This window comes from Podarcis vaucheri, assembly GCF_965113315.1.
Source record: "Podarcis vaucheri genome assembly, chromosome: 4".
In the NCBI taxonomy this organism is placed as follows: Eukaryota; Metazoa; Chordata; class Lepidosauria; order Squamata; family Lacertidae; genus Podarcis; species Podarcis vaucheri.
This window is the reverse complement of record NC_138762.1, coordinates 87,740,502-87,758,565: the sequence shown is the minus strand read 5'-3', so window position 1 is coordinate 87,758,565 and position 18,064 is coordinate 87,740,502. Positions and strand designations below refer to the sequence as shown.

Sequence of the window (18,064 nt, the reverse complement as noted above, 5' to 3'; positions counted from 1 at the left end):
ATTTTTACTATTTATACCCCACCCATCTGACTGGGTGGTCCCAGACATTCTTCGCGGCTTCCAACGTATATAAAACCGTAATATTAGTAAACTACAGGTGTCTTCTAAAGGCTGTACGGTTACTCGTCTTCTTGGCTAGGGGAGGCCGCATAACTCGCATACATTTCTCCGATGAAAATAGGGAAAATAGGGACGTCCTACCATAACCTCCAGCATCTCTCCGATGAAAACAGGGACGCCCTAAGGAAAAGCGGGACAAATCAGAAAGCGGGGCGGTTTCTGGAAAAATAGGGGCAATTGGAGAGTCTGTGCTTATAGGACACAGTATTTCCTACTCGGGGCGGTAAGGTCACAACACAAAGCCGACGCGCTCGCTTCGCACAACGAAGATGAGGAGTAACGCGCCGGCCTTTTCCCCTCACACTCTCCCGCCTTTTTCCTACTCTGTCCCCCGCCCCCCACTCCCTCCTTATTGACCGCCCGACTGTTTTCCCGCCCAGTCAGAGAACCTCTGTCAGGGCCTCCCGCCAATGGGCGCCCAGCTCGATGAAGCAAACCGCTTTCCCTCCTCCCGCCCCCTGCAAGGGAGGGGGGAGAGAGAGGGAGGCGGACTAAGGGAGGCGAGAGGGAAGTGACTTCACAATGGCGCTCTCCCGCCCAATCACAAAGGCGGCTGGGCCGCGGGCCAATGGGAGCAAGGCCGCGTTTCGCCCTGCACCCAATGGGAGCGCCGCAGCAGCAGCCCGGCGCCGGCAGGAGGCGGGCGGTAGGGAGGGGGCGTCTGTGTTGCCGGCAGGGGCGGGGAGAAGTTCACCAGAAGCGCGGCGGCGGCGGCGGCTCCGCCTCCCTGTGGTCGGTGCGCGGCCTGGAGACCCCGCCTCCTGCCTCCCTCCTCCCTGCCCGGCTGGCCTCTCTCTCTCTCTCAGGCAGCCATGGCGGCGGCGGCGGCGGAGCAGGAGCAGCAGCAGTTCTACCTTCTCCTAGGCAACCTGCTCAGCCCGGACAATGTCGTCCGGAAACAGGCCGAGGTGACTGGCGGCTTCGCGTTGTTTCGCGCACCCCCCCCCGTTCCCCGCTCTCCCTTTCCCGCCGGCTCCAGCCTCGGCCGACCGCGCTCTCCGGACCCGGCCTTGCCCTGTCAGCCTCTCAGCGCCGTGTGTGTGTGTCTCGGCGTGCGCGCGCGCGGGGCGGCCCTGGCGGGGCCCACGTGCTCCGGCCGGAATCTCCACAGACGGGGCCGGCGGCCGTTAGAGCCGTTGGCCGGGGGGCGTTTCGGCCACCAACCGCCTTCCCCCCCCCCACACACACAAAGCCCCCCCCCGGGCGGCACCTCCGCCTCGCACCTGCTCTTACCTCTTTTCTCCTCTTTCAGCTTGGGAAATCCGGCCCCCGTGTTCCCTCTCTCTAAACGTGGGCCTTTCAGAGGATCCTCCCCACCCTGACCTTTTCCCCTTCCACGTCCCCTGATTTTTATTTCCTTTTTAATGCGAGATCCTACGTTTCTAGTGCTGGCCCCGATTTCTCAGTATTCTCTTTCTCTCTCTCTCTCTCTCTCCCCCCCCCCCAAATTCTGTCTTCTATTTCCTTTTCCTCGTTCTCCACCTCAAAGCTGACCCTGGTCGTGGAGATAAGCGCCCAAGGCTGGAGCCACCATGGCCTCCTCGATCAAGCCCGTAGATTAATAGGATGGAACTGTTGGGAAGGGACCACGAGGATCATCCATTCCGACCCCCTGCAACGCAGGAGTCTTTTCACACACCGAGGGGGGGGGAGGGTTCGAACCCACAACCCTGAGATGAAGAGTCTCATGCTTTCCTGGCTGAACTACCCCCGGGACAAATGTAGAATGGAATAGAGCTGTAGCATTGTAGGGTTGGAAAGGGATTCCCAAGGGCCATCTAGTTCCACCCCCTGCAGTGCACGAATCCTGCCCACAGTCGTCCCTGGGTGGAAAAGGGGTGGGGGTCGCAGTTCCCTTTTCTATAGAGATGGGCTCAGGGGTGCAACCCTCCCATTAGATTTACGGGGGAGGGTCAGATGAGGGATAGAGGGGTACTGTAGTTTGCTGTACCTGAGTAGTTTGTGGTAAGTTGGGCAACATTATATAGCAAACTTATTGGTAGACACAGTAGCTGCAAATACTGTTTATGCTGGCAGCGAAAATGACCTCAGCTGCAATGCTCCTGTGTTGATCTAAGTTTTATCATTCGTTTGTTTGTTTACATAGGCATGCGCCATTCTGGGCTGTGCTGGAGCACCTAGGGGAGATGGGTCTGTTCTGATTGCCATCCCTTTCCAAGACACTGGGCAGGGATGGGGCCACCCTTGAAGAATGAGTCTTATGTCCACAGTTCAGCTGATTTGCTGTGTGGTAATCAGGGAGGGATTCTTAAAATAAGTGCCATGCGTGCTTTCCCTTCCCCCAATTTACTGTGGCCGGAGGGATGTAGATCTCTTGAAAACTTAGCAGAGCTTGTTGCACGAACCGTGAGATAATGAATCTGTCTCTTAAGCTTTGTGTTTTCTAATCTGTGAAGTGGCTTCAGTGTTCAATAGGGTACTGAATGAAGCTTTCCCCCCTTTTCTGTTGTATGTGTCTTATTATTAGAGAAAACTCTGAACTACAGGATTTCTCTGTAATTAGTAAATCAGGATAGTGCTTTATTTCCACCCACAGGAGTGCTTTACATCCTTTATTGTAAAGCCTAGTGGGGAATCTCTGTTCCATTGAAATAAATACCAGCGTCTGGCTTAGCATTTTCTCATTGGATGGCTGTGCTGGGGCTTTTATCATTTACATCACTGGAGTGGTCAGTAGAGTTCAGCACATTCTTTCATTGGGAACAATGGGGTAAAAAAAAATCTGTTCTTAGTACCCTAATGTACAACAGATCAGTCTGATTATTTTTCAACATTGTACATACTAACACAAGCAATTTAAATATTATGAAGCCGCTTGGCATACATGTATATTTTCTGAAACATAGATGAAAGAAGAGGCAAATGGTGTATTTGAGCAAAAATAAATTCTCTTGTGCTGCTCATAATGTGACCAGGTTGTAAGGACCATGTGAGAGGGAAACCTTTTGCCTCTGGACATAGACAGTGGTGGTGTGTGGTCCCTGGAAGGTTACCCAGGATGAAATGCTGAAAAAAGTTAACCCAACCCCTGCTGGAGAGCCAACCAGTTGAGGAGAACTCTTTAAGTGGAAGTCCACATGGGTTAGGGTCCTAAAAGTAGTCTGAATAGCAACAGCCAGTGTGTCAGGTGGGTGAAGCTGCTGGTAGACAGTGTATGGGAGCCGAAAAGGGAACTCCTGCTCTTCTTGGCACTGGGAGATGGGAGTAGGGTGCCACATTCATCACCAGGTATTTGCATATTGAAGGATGTGTCACTGTCTACCAGCACAAAAAGTGTAAGGAAAGGAAATCACTCTCGGCCCTCTGTCAGAGTGCAGTGGCAATTTTTCATGGCGAGTCATCTTACCAGCCATTGCTGAGTATGAATGAGAATGATGTCACTAAATTAGAAGAGAGCATTGAGATCACTAATTTTTGGAGTAGGTTTGCATATGGAAATAGGCAGTCCTTGGTCTTGATTTCTTTTGACTTCTCCACTTAGATTACTTTGGAGAGTTAGCGGGATCTAGGCTGAAGAGTTCAGTTTTTCTTTGAAAATGTGCACAACGCTACATTGAACCTTTTTTGTGTTTGTTTTCTGGAATCTATGCAAGAGGGATGTCATGTCAACTTGAAGCTCTTTGCACTTTGAATATGCAGTGTGAATACACACAATTGGTGGAGCAGTCGCAGGGGGGGTTGTGCCTAAAGTTGAAAGCATGCATAGTCAGAACAGCCCTGGAACCACCCCTGCATGACCATCGCTATCTTTTTGAAGCCAGTGTGAGAAGTGGGCTTTGTCCGCTTTCTTTACTTGGCTCTGGGAGGGTCTTGCATAGGCTCTGGGAAGTTCCAGCGAGATCCAGAGCCCATCTGAGACCTTCCCTGAGGCCGGTAAACAAGCCTGAGAGCTTAAAAGCTCTTTCCACACCAAAAGAACTTTTAAGCTTTCCACTTTGTGTGCATTTAATTAATGCTATGTCGGTTGACCTGCCATCAAGTTTGTAAAACTGCAATAATGCAGATTGGAAGTCAACTGTATACTTAAATACCTGAAGCAAAGAATATTGGGAATTGTTCATTCCAGCCAATTCCACAAAATCCTATTTCTCAGTCATTCTAATGTTAAGAACGGAAAGCACTGACTGTCTCACAGGGCAAATCAAAGTAAAAAGTAAAGAGCTAGATAGAATAATAAGCAGTACTTCATAGGCTAAAGTAACTAGCGCTATTTGGCAGAACAGAGTTAAGAACACAGCAAGCACTAATCTCTTTAGAGATGTTGATAGATATGTTAGTCTTGCTTTCTAAAGGAAATGATAAAGTTAATTTTCAAGGTTTTAGTTGAAAATTATACTTTTGTTCAATAGAACTGGTGGATCAAACTTATTCAAATTGAAAGTTAATCTCAACATAGGTGCTTCTGTGATGTGCTTTCTAGTAAATTTAAAAATTGAACTTATTGGAGCATATTTGAGGGTTAAACTAATGCCTCATGGTTTTTGTTTTTAATTATTCTCTTTTCTTTCATAGGAAACATATGAGAACATACCAGGCCAATCTAAAATTACATTCCTTCTACAAGCTGTCAGAAATACTACGGTTGCTGAAGAGGTATTTTCTAAGAAGTAGTCCCTACAAAACATTTATAATAGCATAATTGAATCATTGTTTCATGTTGTGGTAAAATGAAGTAGCATTGTATTGAATGTTACCAGCTGTAATAGGCACCTGAAAAGAAGTACATTGCTAGCAATGTCAGTAAGTTGAAGAATTATTGGAAATTTGTCTGAGTAGCAAACACTACTGCAGTAATGCTAAACCACAGTTCGGTTTTATGGGAAGAAGCAAGCATGATCATACAGTTCCTTCCTGTCTTTGCACCATAGATTGGAAGCTTCAGTTCCCATTTTAGTGGCAAACCATTGGTTTTTTCAATGGTTTGATAGACCCATTGGTTTGGATCCTAAATTCTCTTCTGTACATGAGTTAAGGCGTTCTCCCTTTCCCTTTGACTCCTGGTGCCGTCTGAAATTCTGTTTTCTGAAAGCAGCCTATCTAATATACACCTCTGGGCTCATAATGTCTTGGAATCTACTCCTTATTGCATTGCTCCTTAACATATTTGCTGCCCAAACCTATTATTGCTTGTGCATTAGATTTTAATTTCACTTATTGACTTAACAACTGTTGTAGCAGAAGCATTTGCAATCAGTAAGCAATGGCAGCTGAAAATGCTATGTATATAAGATGCACGTGCGTTGCTATACTATGCAAAATTAAGACCAAATATATCAATATTGCAATAAATCACAGTGAGTATTCTGGCATGTACGCTGGTGGAACCATCGCATCTGACATACATCAAGAAATCTGTACAGTGCCTGTGTTGCCTGACACTGCCATAGATGGTCCCACACAACAGAAATGGAAGTGGTTCAGTCTTTCACACATTCTATTTCTGTTGTCCTTAGCATACTTGTCCACTACAATGTGGCTCCTCATTTGGTAGGACTGCATGTTCGCTGTCTCCCTATTCCCTACAGAAAGGCTGTAGCTCAATAGTAGAACATCAGCTTTGCATGTAGAAGTTCCCATGTTCAATCCCCAACATTTCCAGGTTGGGCTGTGAATATCCTGCCTGAAACCTGGGAGGGGAGCTGCTAACTAGATGAAGCAGTGGTCTGTCTTTATATAAGGCAAATTGCTGTGGTCCTTTGTCATCACAGTATTTCAAGTAGAACATGCCACCAGTGTTGATTCAAATGCCTTGTACTAATTAACTGTCAATATCTGAGCTGAAATAACAGATAATTCATATTACTGTGGTTAGTGTATACCCATTGAGGAATTCATTCTGCATTTTTTCTGATTTGGAGTTTGCAGTTATGACTTGCTTGAAAGAATGAATACTTAAGTATTCAAAGTAACATTTGAATTAATATGTTTCAACAGAGTCTTTAATATATGCCTAATCTGTACACAATTCACTTTATTTGTTCGTGTTAACACAAAGTTAACTGTTCACACATGATGTTTCCGTATAAATGTTTATATATGGTAGAAAACATTTGATTTAATTTGCTGAAACTATTTGCTAAATGCCTCTTAAGTTCAAAGTTCTTCTAACATAGAGTCAGTCACCTAGTTTAGTTCTTATACCAACTGTGACATGAAATAGTTGAGTAAAAAATAGCTATGTGACTAAAGATGCCAAAAATAGGTGTGGCAGAGTCAGCACTTTGGCTGAACTTCTAGGTGTTTTGTTTATGCTTTGTAGGAAAACAACAGCAAAGAACAGAAGTGGAATATATTGTGTTGAAATTAATTCTCCATCATATAATATATATCTGTCTTAATAGGCTAGACAAATGGCTGCTGTGCTTCTCCGAAGACTTTTGTCAGCTTCTTTTGAGGAAGTTTATCCAACGTTACCCCCTGAAGTTCAAACTGCTATCAAAAGTGAATTGCTGTTGATTATTCAGCTGGAAACACAATCCAGTATGAGGAGAAAAATTTGTGATATCGTAGCTGAGCTGGCCAGGAATCTAATAGGTATATTATATTATTATTATTATTTATTTGTATTTCTGTGATGCTGGCTGTGTCTGAAAACATTTAAAGGCAATGTAAACTTAAATGAAAAATACACAAATCAAACAGGCACTTATAATAATTTCAAAGGGTGAACAGCTAGCAGAATCATCATAGGCTAGAAACGTGACCATGTTTGACCAGACAGCATCATCCTTTCATAAACGTTTTCCTAAATAGAAATGTTGTCACTTTCTAGAAAAAATCAAGTGAAGGAAGTAGGCAAGTGCGTTATTCTAGATTGTGGGTGCAATTACAGTGTCAGCCTGTTTAGCATCTTCTCTAATCTTCCACTGTGCCTGAGCTTTCCCATCTCTCCTCCAAGTGCTGTGGGGCTTTAGAAAATACTCCTGGCAACCATGCAAGAATATAATGTCCTCACAGTTCACAGCCTATAAGGAAATGCTATGCAATATTGACAGTTTTTCCATTTAAGAGAATGAAACAAATTATTATTTCTGGTTGGCTATTGTGGTTTCAAAAATTCCTGTCTTTATGTTTGTATTCTATCTCTTTTAGATGAAGATGGCAACAACCAATGGCCTGAAGGGCTGAAGTTTTTGTTTGACTCTGTCAGCTCTCAAAATGTGGGACTGCGTGAAGCTGCACTTCACATCTTCTGGTATACTATTATTTGCAGACAAGTGCATGGTCATGCAAGATTGTCAGGTTGTTTAACATTTCTGTTAGGAACCACATCTTCAAACATGACTTTCTGACTGGGTTGCAAGGTTCCTAGAAGCAATTGGATAATGGTGGGTGATCATCCGCAGGGAAGTTATTGAGTGTGTTCTGGTGCATGTTCCAATTCACATGGGGCAACAGTGAGACTTAACTGGCCTTACCATTGCTCTGTGTGAGCTGAGTATGAACTTTAGATCTTGCATCAGAGCTCTGACTTAACTCAGAAGAACTTTGTGGCAGACAGTTTGATGTGTGGTGCTCTGCATAAAGTTTTTAAGGCCTGTGGGATGCTTAAATGCACCTTTGTATTGTCCCTTTAGGAACTTTCCTGGTATTTTTGGAAATCAACAGCAGCATTATTTGGATGTCATCAAACGGATGTTGGTGCAGTGTATGCAAGATCAGGAGAATCCCACGGTAATTCAAAACTCATTTCCTCTTTTGTCTGAAAAACGTTGTTAATCTTGGAATGTTTTCTACTCTGAAAAAGCAAACGCCCGAAATGAAAACATGCCGGCTTTGTTGAACAGTTGAAATCATTGCAGAAGGATAGACTACCTGGTTGGGATAAACTTGGAAGCATTGTTTTACAGTAGTTTTTGTTCTCCTTGGGATTGTGGTTCTGGCATTTTCTTGTAGTTGTCTTGGTTGTTGGCCTGTGGAGCCCTTTGGGGTCCCATCTTATGTATCATGCTCACATGAAACCATTGGATTTGGACACCTGAGTTTTTGGGGAGTCACAATGTGCTGATGATGCCCAGCTGTGTCTCTTCTTTGCATCTAAATTCAAGGATTGTGTTCAAAGTCTGAATTAGTGTCCAACACTGGTAATGGGTGAGATGAGAGAGAACAAATGGAAGCTTAATTTCAGCAAAACAGAAGTGTTCCTGATCAAATTAGAGAGATTTTGCCTGCTTTTGATAGAGATGCACTTAGCTTTAAAAGTTGGATTTGTGACTTGGATATTTTCCCCAACTCAGCCCTGAACCTGAATGCTCAGGTTTTTGCAATGGCCAAGAATTATTTTGCACAGCTAATGCTTGTGTGCCAACCTCAGCAAAGTATCAGATCTGGCCAAGGTGATACATGCTTAGGTTTCATCTTAATTATATCTTCTAGTACTGCAACATTATTTTTATGTGGCTGCCTTTGGAGAGCATTAGGAAACTGGTTCAGAATGCTGTAGCCAGACTGACTTGGGACACTTATAAGGAGCATGTGACTCCTATCTTCATAACACCTTCATTGGTTACCATTGTTTCTGCACACAATTCAGAGTACTGGTTGTGACCTACAAACCCTTACACAACTAGAGACCAAACTACCTTAATCACCATATTTTCCTATATGAGATGTTTCTGAGAGACCCTTCTTTTTATCCTGCCAACATCTGAAGCCTGTTTGGCAAGAACTAAAGAGAGAACCTTTCTAACTAGCTACTCAGTCTCTGAGGGATCTGTTCAGCCCCTTCGCCTTTCACCACAGGCAAGTACATTTTTATTCAGGCAGGCCTTTGACCTAAAAAGCTGGTGTATTATAACCACTAAATAAGTTGTGTTTGTCCAACATAATTGGACTTAACTGCATCATCTCAACCTGATATAAGAAGAAGGAAGCTCAGGATGAGCATATCCTTTCTTCTGAGGATGTTTTCTAGTTTACTGCTTTAGGAGGACACGGTGTCTTGCTTTTTGAGCATAAAGTTTTAGTACTGATACTATGTATTGGATCTCTGTACATAAATATCTGGTGAGGAGGGAGTGGGTGTGAGTGCAAAAGTTATGAGTACCTTTGACATACAAGTATGAATTTAAAAGTTTGAGGAACACTGTATGTTACTGATGTTGCTATTTTATATTCCTTCTAGATCAGGACACTGTCGGCTAGGGCTGCGGCTGCATTTGTTCTTGCTAATGAGCAAAATCTTCCTCTTCTAAAACATTTTGCAGACTTACTTCCAGGAATCCTGCAGGTAAAAACTCATCCATCAAGTTGACCGAAGTGTGTTACCTCCTATAGGCTCTGGCTTGTATTTTAAGAGTGTTGCTGTTTCCATGTCAATAATACATGAATTCTAGTGTGAGCATCAAGTACACTAGGTGTCAGTAGCAAAAGTTTAAATACAAGGCATAGCCTAATAAATAATACACTGTAAATGCCTAAAATACAGATTACGTGCTTCCTGAATTTGAGCTTTACCGTAATGTGTGCAAGGGCAGCTACTGTATCCACTGTGAAGACTACTTCACAGCATAGAGCCATTGACGTGGTGTACTCAATAAAAACATTATTCACAGGAGGTGGGAGGTGAGAGAGCTAAAGAGCACCCTGTAGGCTTTTAGTCTCCTAATCATAGTTAAGAGGTCAGGTGGTGTTGCATCTTCACCAGGCAGGAGATTGAGAGGGAAAAGAGCAATGTGAGCAAATAAAATATGTCTTAGTAGATGAAATTATTTGAAATAACTCGATGAGACAAGATACATTTCCCACTTTTTGAGTTCTCCAGTATGTCCTCTAGTCTTTGGTTCTGTGTTTTGGTTGCAGTGTCTTGAAGCACTGAATAGTGTTTTCCTAACACAGTGCTTGGATTTGAATGTGAATTACAGGTGAAAAGGGTATTAACTGAATTCTCTTTTAGGCGGTAAATGACTCCTGTTACCAAAATGATGATTCGGTACTGAAGTCCCTTGTAGAGATTGCAGATACGGTTCCAAAGTATCTACGGCCACACTTAGAACCTACATTGCAACTAAGTTTGAAGGTAAGTTGACTGTCCCATCCCAATTCATGTTTTGGTTGATTAGATAGGTGGCCTGATTTTTAGTACTATACTTAAATATCTTTCTTTTTCAGTTGTGTGCAGATACTAATCTCAGCAACATGCAACGCCAACTGGCTCTTGAAGTAATAGTTACACTATCTGAGACCGCAGCTGCTATGCTTAGAAGGCATATCAATATTGTTGCACAAGCTAGTAAGTAAATTTAATGTCTTTTATTATATTTTTTCTCAGTTAGAATTAAAACAGTTAATGTGACATAGGTTTGTAGATTAGGTAAAAGATACATGCGCTGGTCTTATACAGTAGTCACAGAGCTGTTTTTTAGAAGCCAAAATCCTACTGATCTACTCTAGTCTGCTCCCCAAACAACCAGAAGGACGGTGTTTTGCCTTTTTTATAAGACTCTGTCAAGTATGCAGCCCTGGCTGTTGAATCTAAAATGGGGCCAGCATGAAGCAAAAATAAAACACTCATTAACTTTATTAATATGGGCACCACATGCTTATTAAGAAGCTATTCTCAGTGCTGCCTGTGAGCTGATTTTTTGTGACCCAAGAGCGGCTTAATAGGCTGTTCTTGATTTTGTTTTTATTATGTGTTTTGTATTTTTGTATTGTGGTTTTATGTTGTGAATTTCCCTGAGATCTGCTGGTATAGGGTGGTATACAAATTTAAATAATAATAATAATATATTAAGCTAGTTTATATTGAGTCAGTTCAACGGTACATCTAGCCCACTTCCTACCTTGCAACCATTTTTAGGTAGAAATGCCAGGGATTTGGCTTGTCGCCTTCTGCACGCAAAGCATGTGCTATAATAATCCTTCCCTGTGGGGCAATTGCACAGATATAATTCGGAACTGGTGCCTCACAATCCAAAATTACTCTGTTGGTACGTATTGTGGCAGAGTGAAATATGGACAAGTGCCACATTGCTTCATGAATTCTACTGGGATGTGAGGTGGCTGTTCATGAGCAGTCAGATCTCTGTTAGACCTTTTTCTGTAGATTGAGCAATGTTAATTTCCTTAGTTCCTCAGATGTTAACAATGATGGTTGACCTAGAAGAAGATGAAGACTGGGCAAATTCTGATGAGTTAGAAGACGATGACTTTGACAGGTAAACAAGTTGTTTTTAAAAAAGAAAAATATCATATGGTTTGCCATTCTCAAGGGCTTCCTTTCATTGTAAGCTTTTCTTTGGTACCTACTGTGACGTTAACATATGAGAGTGCTGGAGGTGAAATAGTTAAACAAGTTACCCAATCAGAACCCGGGGGGTGGAGTCAGAGGGACTATAAGACCAGCTCTGGGAGGGGCGAAGGGGGAGTTTGTTGGGACTTGGGTGGTTGGTTGGAGTGGGAGTGAATTGGGATAGAGTCTGGGGGTAGGTTGAGTTAGTGTAGCGAAATCAGCTGAGTCAGGAACAGGAGCTAGGAAGACAAATATCTGAGAGGTGGTTTAGTGAGTGAGAGCAGGTAGCGGAAGTTATAGGTCTGGATAGGCACCCTATGATTGTAATTGACTGATACTGTTTATGAAACCACACGCTTGTTAAACTGCAATAAATAAACAGAAGTTTATGTTTCAATTTAAACCTGACTGGACTCAGTATTGTACCAGGTAGGGCCTGGGTGGTGGCAGAGAGAAATAAAGTGGTAGCACAGGGATCAATAGACGGTGAAACGTCCAGGGACCCTGTGTGATCGCCACACCTCCTGCCGGCTTGCATACCATTACCTGTGTATGCAACATCCCCGCGTTGAGCTGCCAGGTTTTAAATGTCACCTTCATGCAAAGGTGTTCAAATGGGAGCTAAAGTGATGCATAATTAGTCCTTAGGTTGATGCTGGTAAGAAAATAATGGTGCTTAACTTTTCTCACCTTAAAAACCCCAGATTTTTGCACAGAATTTAGTTGTAAAGGGATAACTCAGAATACAATAAGGTAGATTGGTGTGTTGATGCATATCAGTAATTTGTTTCATGTTTCCGATTTGTACATCAGCTTTTTATTTAAGTGATTTATTCGCATTTATTGATATAGCCATTAAAGTATAGTTTACAATGTGCCAGGAGCACACTGCTATATTTAGAACATATCTTTTGCTTTCTTGGCAACTACTTAGTAAATTATGTGTATGCCAGAAACCAAAAATAAATGGCATATTTACTAGAGCAGTTTGTTCACATGCTGGAGTGTACTCAAGCTTACTTAAAGACTGTAACTGTAAATTTATGTTGAGATTTCAACCATTTAGAATTTGTATAGGAGCAGGAAACTAAATAAACTAAATAAAAGATACTTCGTAGGACTGGCCACTTCATGACTACAACAGTCTTTGCGAACAGTAAGACATGGACTGTGTTTGATCTCCTATTACCTTTAATAGGAGCTCAGCGTTTGTTTAAGTATCATGTGTAACAAAGAAAAATATTTTTTGAAGGGCAGAAAAATAATGCAGTAACAATATACTGTCAGTATTCAAAGGCCATTAGTATTTCCCTCTAAAATGAAACATAACTCAATATAAACCCTCCAGATGTTCAAATAGCTATCTGCATGAAATTGGCATTGATGTAAAATACGTTCAAATGTAGCAAGGGCCTTGTAAGTTCTCAGACCGTTGCACAATGGACAGTGAGCATTTATCCTTCCAGGACCAAGCTGTATGTCTCTTGACAACCATAAGTGCTCACAATATCCACTTATTGTCTTGCTATTAACGTGCATACCATAGGAATACAGTTTAAAAATACAGCACCTGCAGTAAAAAATAGTAAAAAAAACCACCTGCAGATTGATTTTGCCAGTACAAAATTTATATGAAATTTAGCTTTAGACTAAAAAGAACATATCACTGAGGTCTATCAGCATTGCACCTCCAGCATCTAGCTGTATTAGACAGTGCCTTCCTCTACAAATGTTGTGGAATCTAATATTCCTGAAACAACATTTTTGCTGCATCCACCTCGGTTATAAATCTAAAGAAACATTCTGTATAGATTCTGAAGCAATTTCCATTGTTTGGAATCTATTTATATCATTACATTTTATATCCCACTTTTCCTCCAAGGAGGTTAAAATGGCACATATCCTCTCCCCCTCCCCATATTATCCCAGCAACGACCCTGTGGTGTAGGTTAGACTGAGACTCCAAAGTATCTGAGCATCTACTTTACAAAGGTCCAATAAGCAACTATAAATAGTAGTTGTGGATTTAACTTTCTGGGAAGATCCAGTAATTCCTTCCAACAATTCAGGAGGTGCCAAAGCACTCAAAGCAGTTGGTTTATAAATAGACACCAACAGGTGTTGTAATTGAAGATATTGTTGTTCAGCACTCTCCAATAAATGATATATAAACCAAAGTATTGAAAATGACAAAAATTCTCCCATTTGAACCTTTCAGCTGTATAAATTTCTCAGTCAACCTATTTCTTCCACACAAAAACTGCCACTATCTTAAAATTAGAATTTCCCCATAATTTGTCACGTGCATATGGGTCAAATTGTAACTGACAAGACAATGTATGTTATGTCTCTTTAGTTGCTAAATTTTTAGGTGCTATAGGTCTTTTTCTTCTTTAATCATTAGATCCCAAAATTAGCCACATCCTGAGAATTCTTAAAATGGCCACTAGCACACAGTCCCCTAAACCACAAGATAAGCTTTAAGTTTTTTGAGTTTAGAGGGCACCTGTTCTCTTTTTTTAGGATATGCTTCACATTCTATGTGCAAAATTTAAAGTCATATGATGGTTACATTACTAGTATTATATTTGTCACCAATATGTTTGGAACACTTATTACTCTTTCCCACCACAACATGTATAAAATCTCCTAACGCTCAGGCATGGAACACTATTAAAAATCCATATAAATCACAAAGACAGTGTATTTGTTGATAATCTAGGAGGACACTTTCCAGGCATCTATATTACAGTGTAGAAACCACAATATCCTTATAACGTAAATATCTATAGTATGTATCCATGCTGAGCAAACAGATTAAACAGGCAATTTGTGTAAACGTTGACATAACACCATCTGTAAAAACTGGGAAGGCCAATCAAAAAAAGAGAGGGCAGGGGGAGTAGAAAAATGCATATCCAAAAACCAAGAAAAGGGAGGACAACCCCCCCTCCCAACTTTCATATTTGATAACAGCATACCTCATTCACCAATCCCATTGTCTCCTTAGATTTTTCACACACAAAAATAGAACACACTGGAATCCAATACTGCAATAAAAGTATGGGTTGACTACAGACGTAATATGCAAACCACTTACAATTTTTCTATTAGTCAGTGCTTGTTTGACCATATCGCAGGGCTGCTGATGGAAGGAGTCCTTAGGTTTTTCTTTAAATATTGGTTCAATAAAGTAATGTTCTCATTTTTGAGAAACTGACTCCTAAATTAAGGGTATCTCGGGGTGCAGCTATACATTTGCTGCTCATATGACAGGCCAATCAGAATGATGGAAGCCCTGAGGAGACATGGCTTTATTTGGTATTCATAACATCTGTATTTTTTCTGTATCAGGTCGGTTTTTGTTGTAGCATCTAATTCATTCTGTAGTCCCTTGAGAATATACTTTGTTTTGAGATAATGGCAGTGAACCTTTTCTTTGTTTACCCAATTTTTTCTCTTATTTATTTTATTTCATAATAAAGTATCATTTTTTAAAAAGGAATACAAACATTAATAATATGTAACAATCTGTAAGAGCATAATAAAAAGGCCACAGTTATAAGTTGGAGGAACGTCCTCAGTCACATCACGATTTAATGCCACGTACGCCTTCGCAATGAAGATAAGCCTTAATCACTTCAAATTAGTATCTCCAGTCCAGCAGCGATAGCAGAAGAGAAGGCCTTAAAGCACTGGAACATTTCACTCTGCATCCAGTGTTGGCTTTATTCCAATGATGTGTTGTTCCTCTGCTTTGTACTGGGATGAAAAATGAATGTTACAAAAGCAAAAAGTATCAGGGAAACTTACCAAGTAAATAATTTCCTGTTGCCATGCTTCATTAAAAATCTCTGTTGATTAGAGTCTCTTTTGTGCAATGTGCAAATAGCATAATATTATGCTGTTTCATTCCTCACCGAAGTTCCCCCTTTCTGGCACATTGCAGCAGAAACTCTCTAACTTAAAATGTAAAAAAAATTAATAATTAAAAAAATCAATAAATTGGCAAAGTTTATCAGTAACCTGTAAAGAGAGGGCTGATATCTGGTGAGCCAAGTTGATAATAATATCTCTACCAAGTTGATGATAGTCAGTTAGTGACAATATCTTTCATAAAACATTTTCAATGAACTTAACGGGCTGATCTTACTTTTGGCCAGATTGTGAAGAATCCATATTGCATTTTTGTGTGCCGCTTTCAAGTTGAAGCATTCTAGCCATCATCACATAAGTAGATTTTTGTAGTGTCGCCATTGATGTGTCATATGCAGCTGCACTGTCGTCCAATTTAGACATTCTGGATTCTGCTTGATCAAGCTTAGCTGCAGTGCTCTGTACAGAATCATGAAGCTGAGCAACAGATTCTTTAATAGGCGTTTATAGCTTTTATTGTCCAGCCATCTTTTTGAGAATTGACATTACTGGAATAGGTCAGTCATTAGATCATGAGATGCTTGAACTCAGGGTTGTGGGTCCAAGCCCCATGTTGGGCAAAAGATTCCTGCATTGCAGGGGGTTGAACTAGATGACCCTTGTGGTCCCCTCCAGCTCTACAATTCTATGATTCTAGAATCTTCAATTCCCACTGTCATTGCAGCCTGGTGAGAGGCTGATGGGGCCTTCAGGTTCGTGGCAGATGCACTTGAGTTTTAGATGCCATCATCTCACAGAAAATCACTCTTTGAAAAATAATCACCTGCTTTCAGCCCACTGGTTCAGTTTGTGTAATTATCAGGCTATGTTTAAGCCCACAATTGCAGGAGTAACTGAAGAGTATGTGACTATGCCATCATCTGAAACCAGAAGCCAATTTTTATTATTTATATGCTGACTTTGGGGGCGTAGCCCATCTCCCAGTATGAAATATAAAATTCAGCATATTAAATGTCTTGATGAATTTATATTAAAAACAAAAGTGGGTTTAATGCAAAATCAATTTGAATTTTAAAATGTGTCATGAAAGCTGTGCCTCTTAATTACTTTGCATCTAATGGATAAAGTACACATTGTTTTCCTGAGAAACCAAAAATACTAGGAAGCATGTCTGAAGGAATTCAACTGAGTACTTAATTTATTGGGTTGGAACCAGTTAAGTCATTCTTGGAGGAGATTGCATTGAAATTGGCAGATTAAAGTCAGTCAAGGCTAAATTGCAAGCCCATTGATTTCATAGGTTCTGCTTTGAGTATGACTTAGTTGGATGCAATGCATTGGCTATTATCCTAAATTTTGACTTACAGGTTTTTATTTTTTTACAAACTTACTTTAGCAATGCTGTTGCTGGTGAGAGTGCGTTGGACAGAATGGCTTGTGGCCTTGGTGGAAAACTTGTCCTGCCTATGATAAAAGAACATATTATGCAAATGCTTCAGAATCGTAAGTAATTTAGTTTTGGACTCAAGGCAGATGTTACAACATGCTAATCAGTGGTAATGCTTCTGGTGCTGAGCTGTTAAAACAAGTGAAAAATGCTATCAAAGACAGGCTTAAGTAACTTTGAAGCCAGTGGCAAGGTGCAATTTGTTCTTTCAGCAACAGTTCTGAGTGATCTTTAGTAGGAGCTTCTTGTGCAGTTATTGCTTGTAGGAGGAGAGAGTTATTAATTTTTCCTAATATTTAAAGGTTCTGGGAACAGATTCATCAGGATTGATTCTGTTCTGCAATCCAGGATTGTTCTTCATTGTGACTGTAAACCCTTCCTCCAATTCAAGGAGTGTCCCAAGTGTGTGAACAGGAGTATCAATGTGTCATTCTCCTTATTTGTCCAAACAAATAAATGGGTAGTAGGATTTCATCTGCCTGCCTTGCTTTCTAACCTTTGCTGTAATGCAGGTGTGGAGAAGTAGACCGAGTCAAATCCGTACTTTTCCCGGCTCCTGTGAGCTAACTTTCAGCTTGTGGGCAAGACCACCAATCTGTTACCTGATGTCATAATTATGACATGTGATTGACAGCTTTCAAAGTCCATCGGAAGTTGCTATAACAGCTGATCTTCATTTACAAGAATATACTTTGAAATCTGTGGAGGGGGAAATACTGCTAAAAGCAGAGCACCTGACCTCTGGAAAGGAAAAAAAAAATCTGTTTTTAAACCACTGGAAGAAGCATGTGCTCCCCTTTCCCAATTCACATTGCTTGTGGCTTTTGATATGGCAGACCTTGGTTCCTTAATATCAGCTTACGAACCAGGATCTCAAACCACAATGTGCAGCTTGAGAGAGAAAGGATGAAGGTTGTATTCACAGCTTAGAATAAGAGAGAGAGCCACTGAAATTGGCTTGAAGAGACTCGTGTTATGTGTAAAAATCTATTCCTAGTTTCTGTATGCTTTTTACTAAACAATATTGCTTCTATTCAATATCTTTCAATGCAGCTGACTGGAAGTGTAGACATGCTGGCTTGATGGCTCTCTCAGCTATTGGCGAAGGCTGTCACCAACAGATGGAGGGGATTCTGAATGAAATAGTTAACCTGGTTTTGCTTTTTCTTCAGGACCCTGTAAGTTGAAAGCACTTGCCTTCTTCAAAGTTTGCATTTGATTCTTTTATGAATTTATTAATCAAAGCTAAATATTTCAGCACCCAAGAGTAAGATATGCAGCTTGCAATGCAATTGGCCAGATGGCTACAGACTTTGCACCAGGCTTCCAGAAAAAATTCCATGAGAAGGCAAGTAGAAAGCTATGTA

The 18,064-nt window shown here is 41.2% G+C and overlaps 1 protein-coding gene across 2 annotated transcripts in view; it reads left to right on the top strand.

Annotated features, from left to right (window-relative positions):
* Window positions 1-786: 786 nt before the first annotated feature.
* Window positions 787-18,064, top strand: part of IPO5 (importin 5) — a 34,279-nt gene continuing 17,001 nt past the window's right edge. The window contains exons 1-12 of one of the 2 annotated variants that reach the window (XM_082218572.1): window positions 787-1,028; window positions 4,654-4,734; window positions 6,483-6,675; window positions 7,234-7,336; window positions 7,719-7,815; window positions 9,266-9,370; window positions 10,037-10,159; window positions 10,252-10,372; window positions 11,213-11,300; window positions 16,647-16,753; window positions 17,751-17,875; window positions 17,956-18,045. In XM_082218572.1, the coding sequence (XP_082074698.1) occupies window positions 933-1,028; window positions 4,654-4,734; window positions 6,483-6,675; window positions 7,234-7,336; window positions 7,719-7,815; window positions 9,266-9,370; window positions 10,037-10,159; window positions 10,252-10,372; window positions 11,213-11,300; window positions 16,647-16,753; window positions 17,751-17,875; window positions 17,956-18,045 (1,329 nt within the window). In that variant the 5' untranslated portion in view covers window positions 787-932. Of the gene's footprint in view, window positions 1,029-1,864; window positions 2,086-4,653; window positions 4,735-6,482; window positions 6,676-7,233; window positions 7,337-7,718; window positions 7,816-9,265; window positions 9,371-10,036; window positions 10,160-10,251; window positions 10,373-11,212; window positions 11,301-16,646; window positions 16,754-17,750; window positions 17,876-17,955; window positions 18,046-18,064 lie in introns of those variants that run through there. The other variant, XM_082218573.1, reaches the window with a different exon arrangement.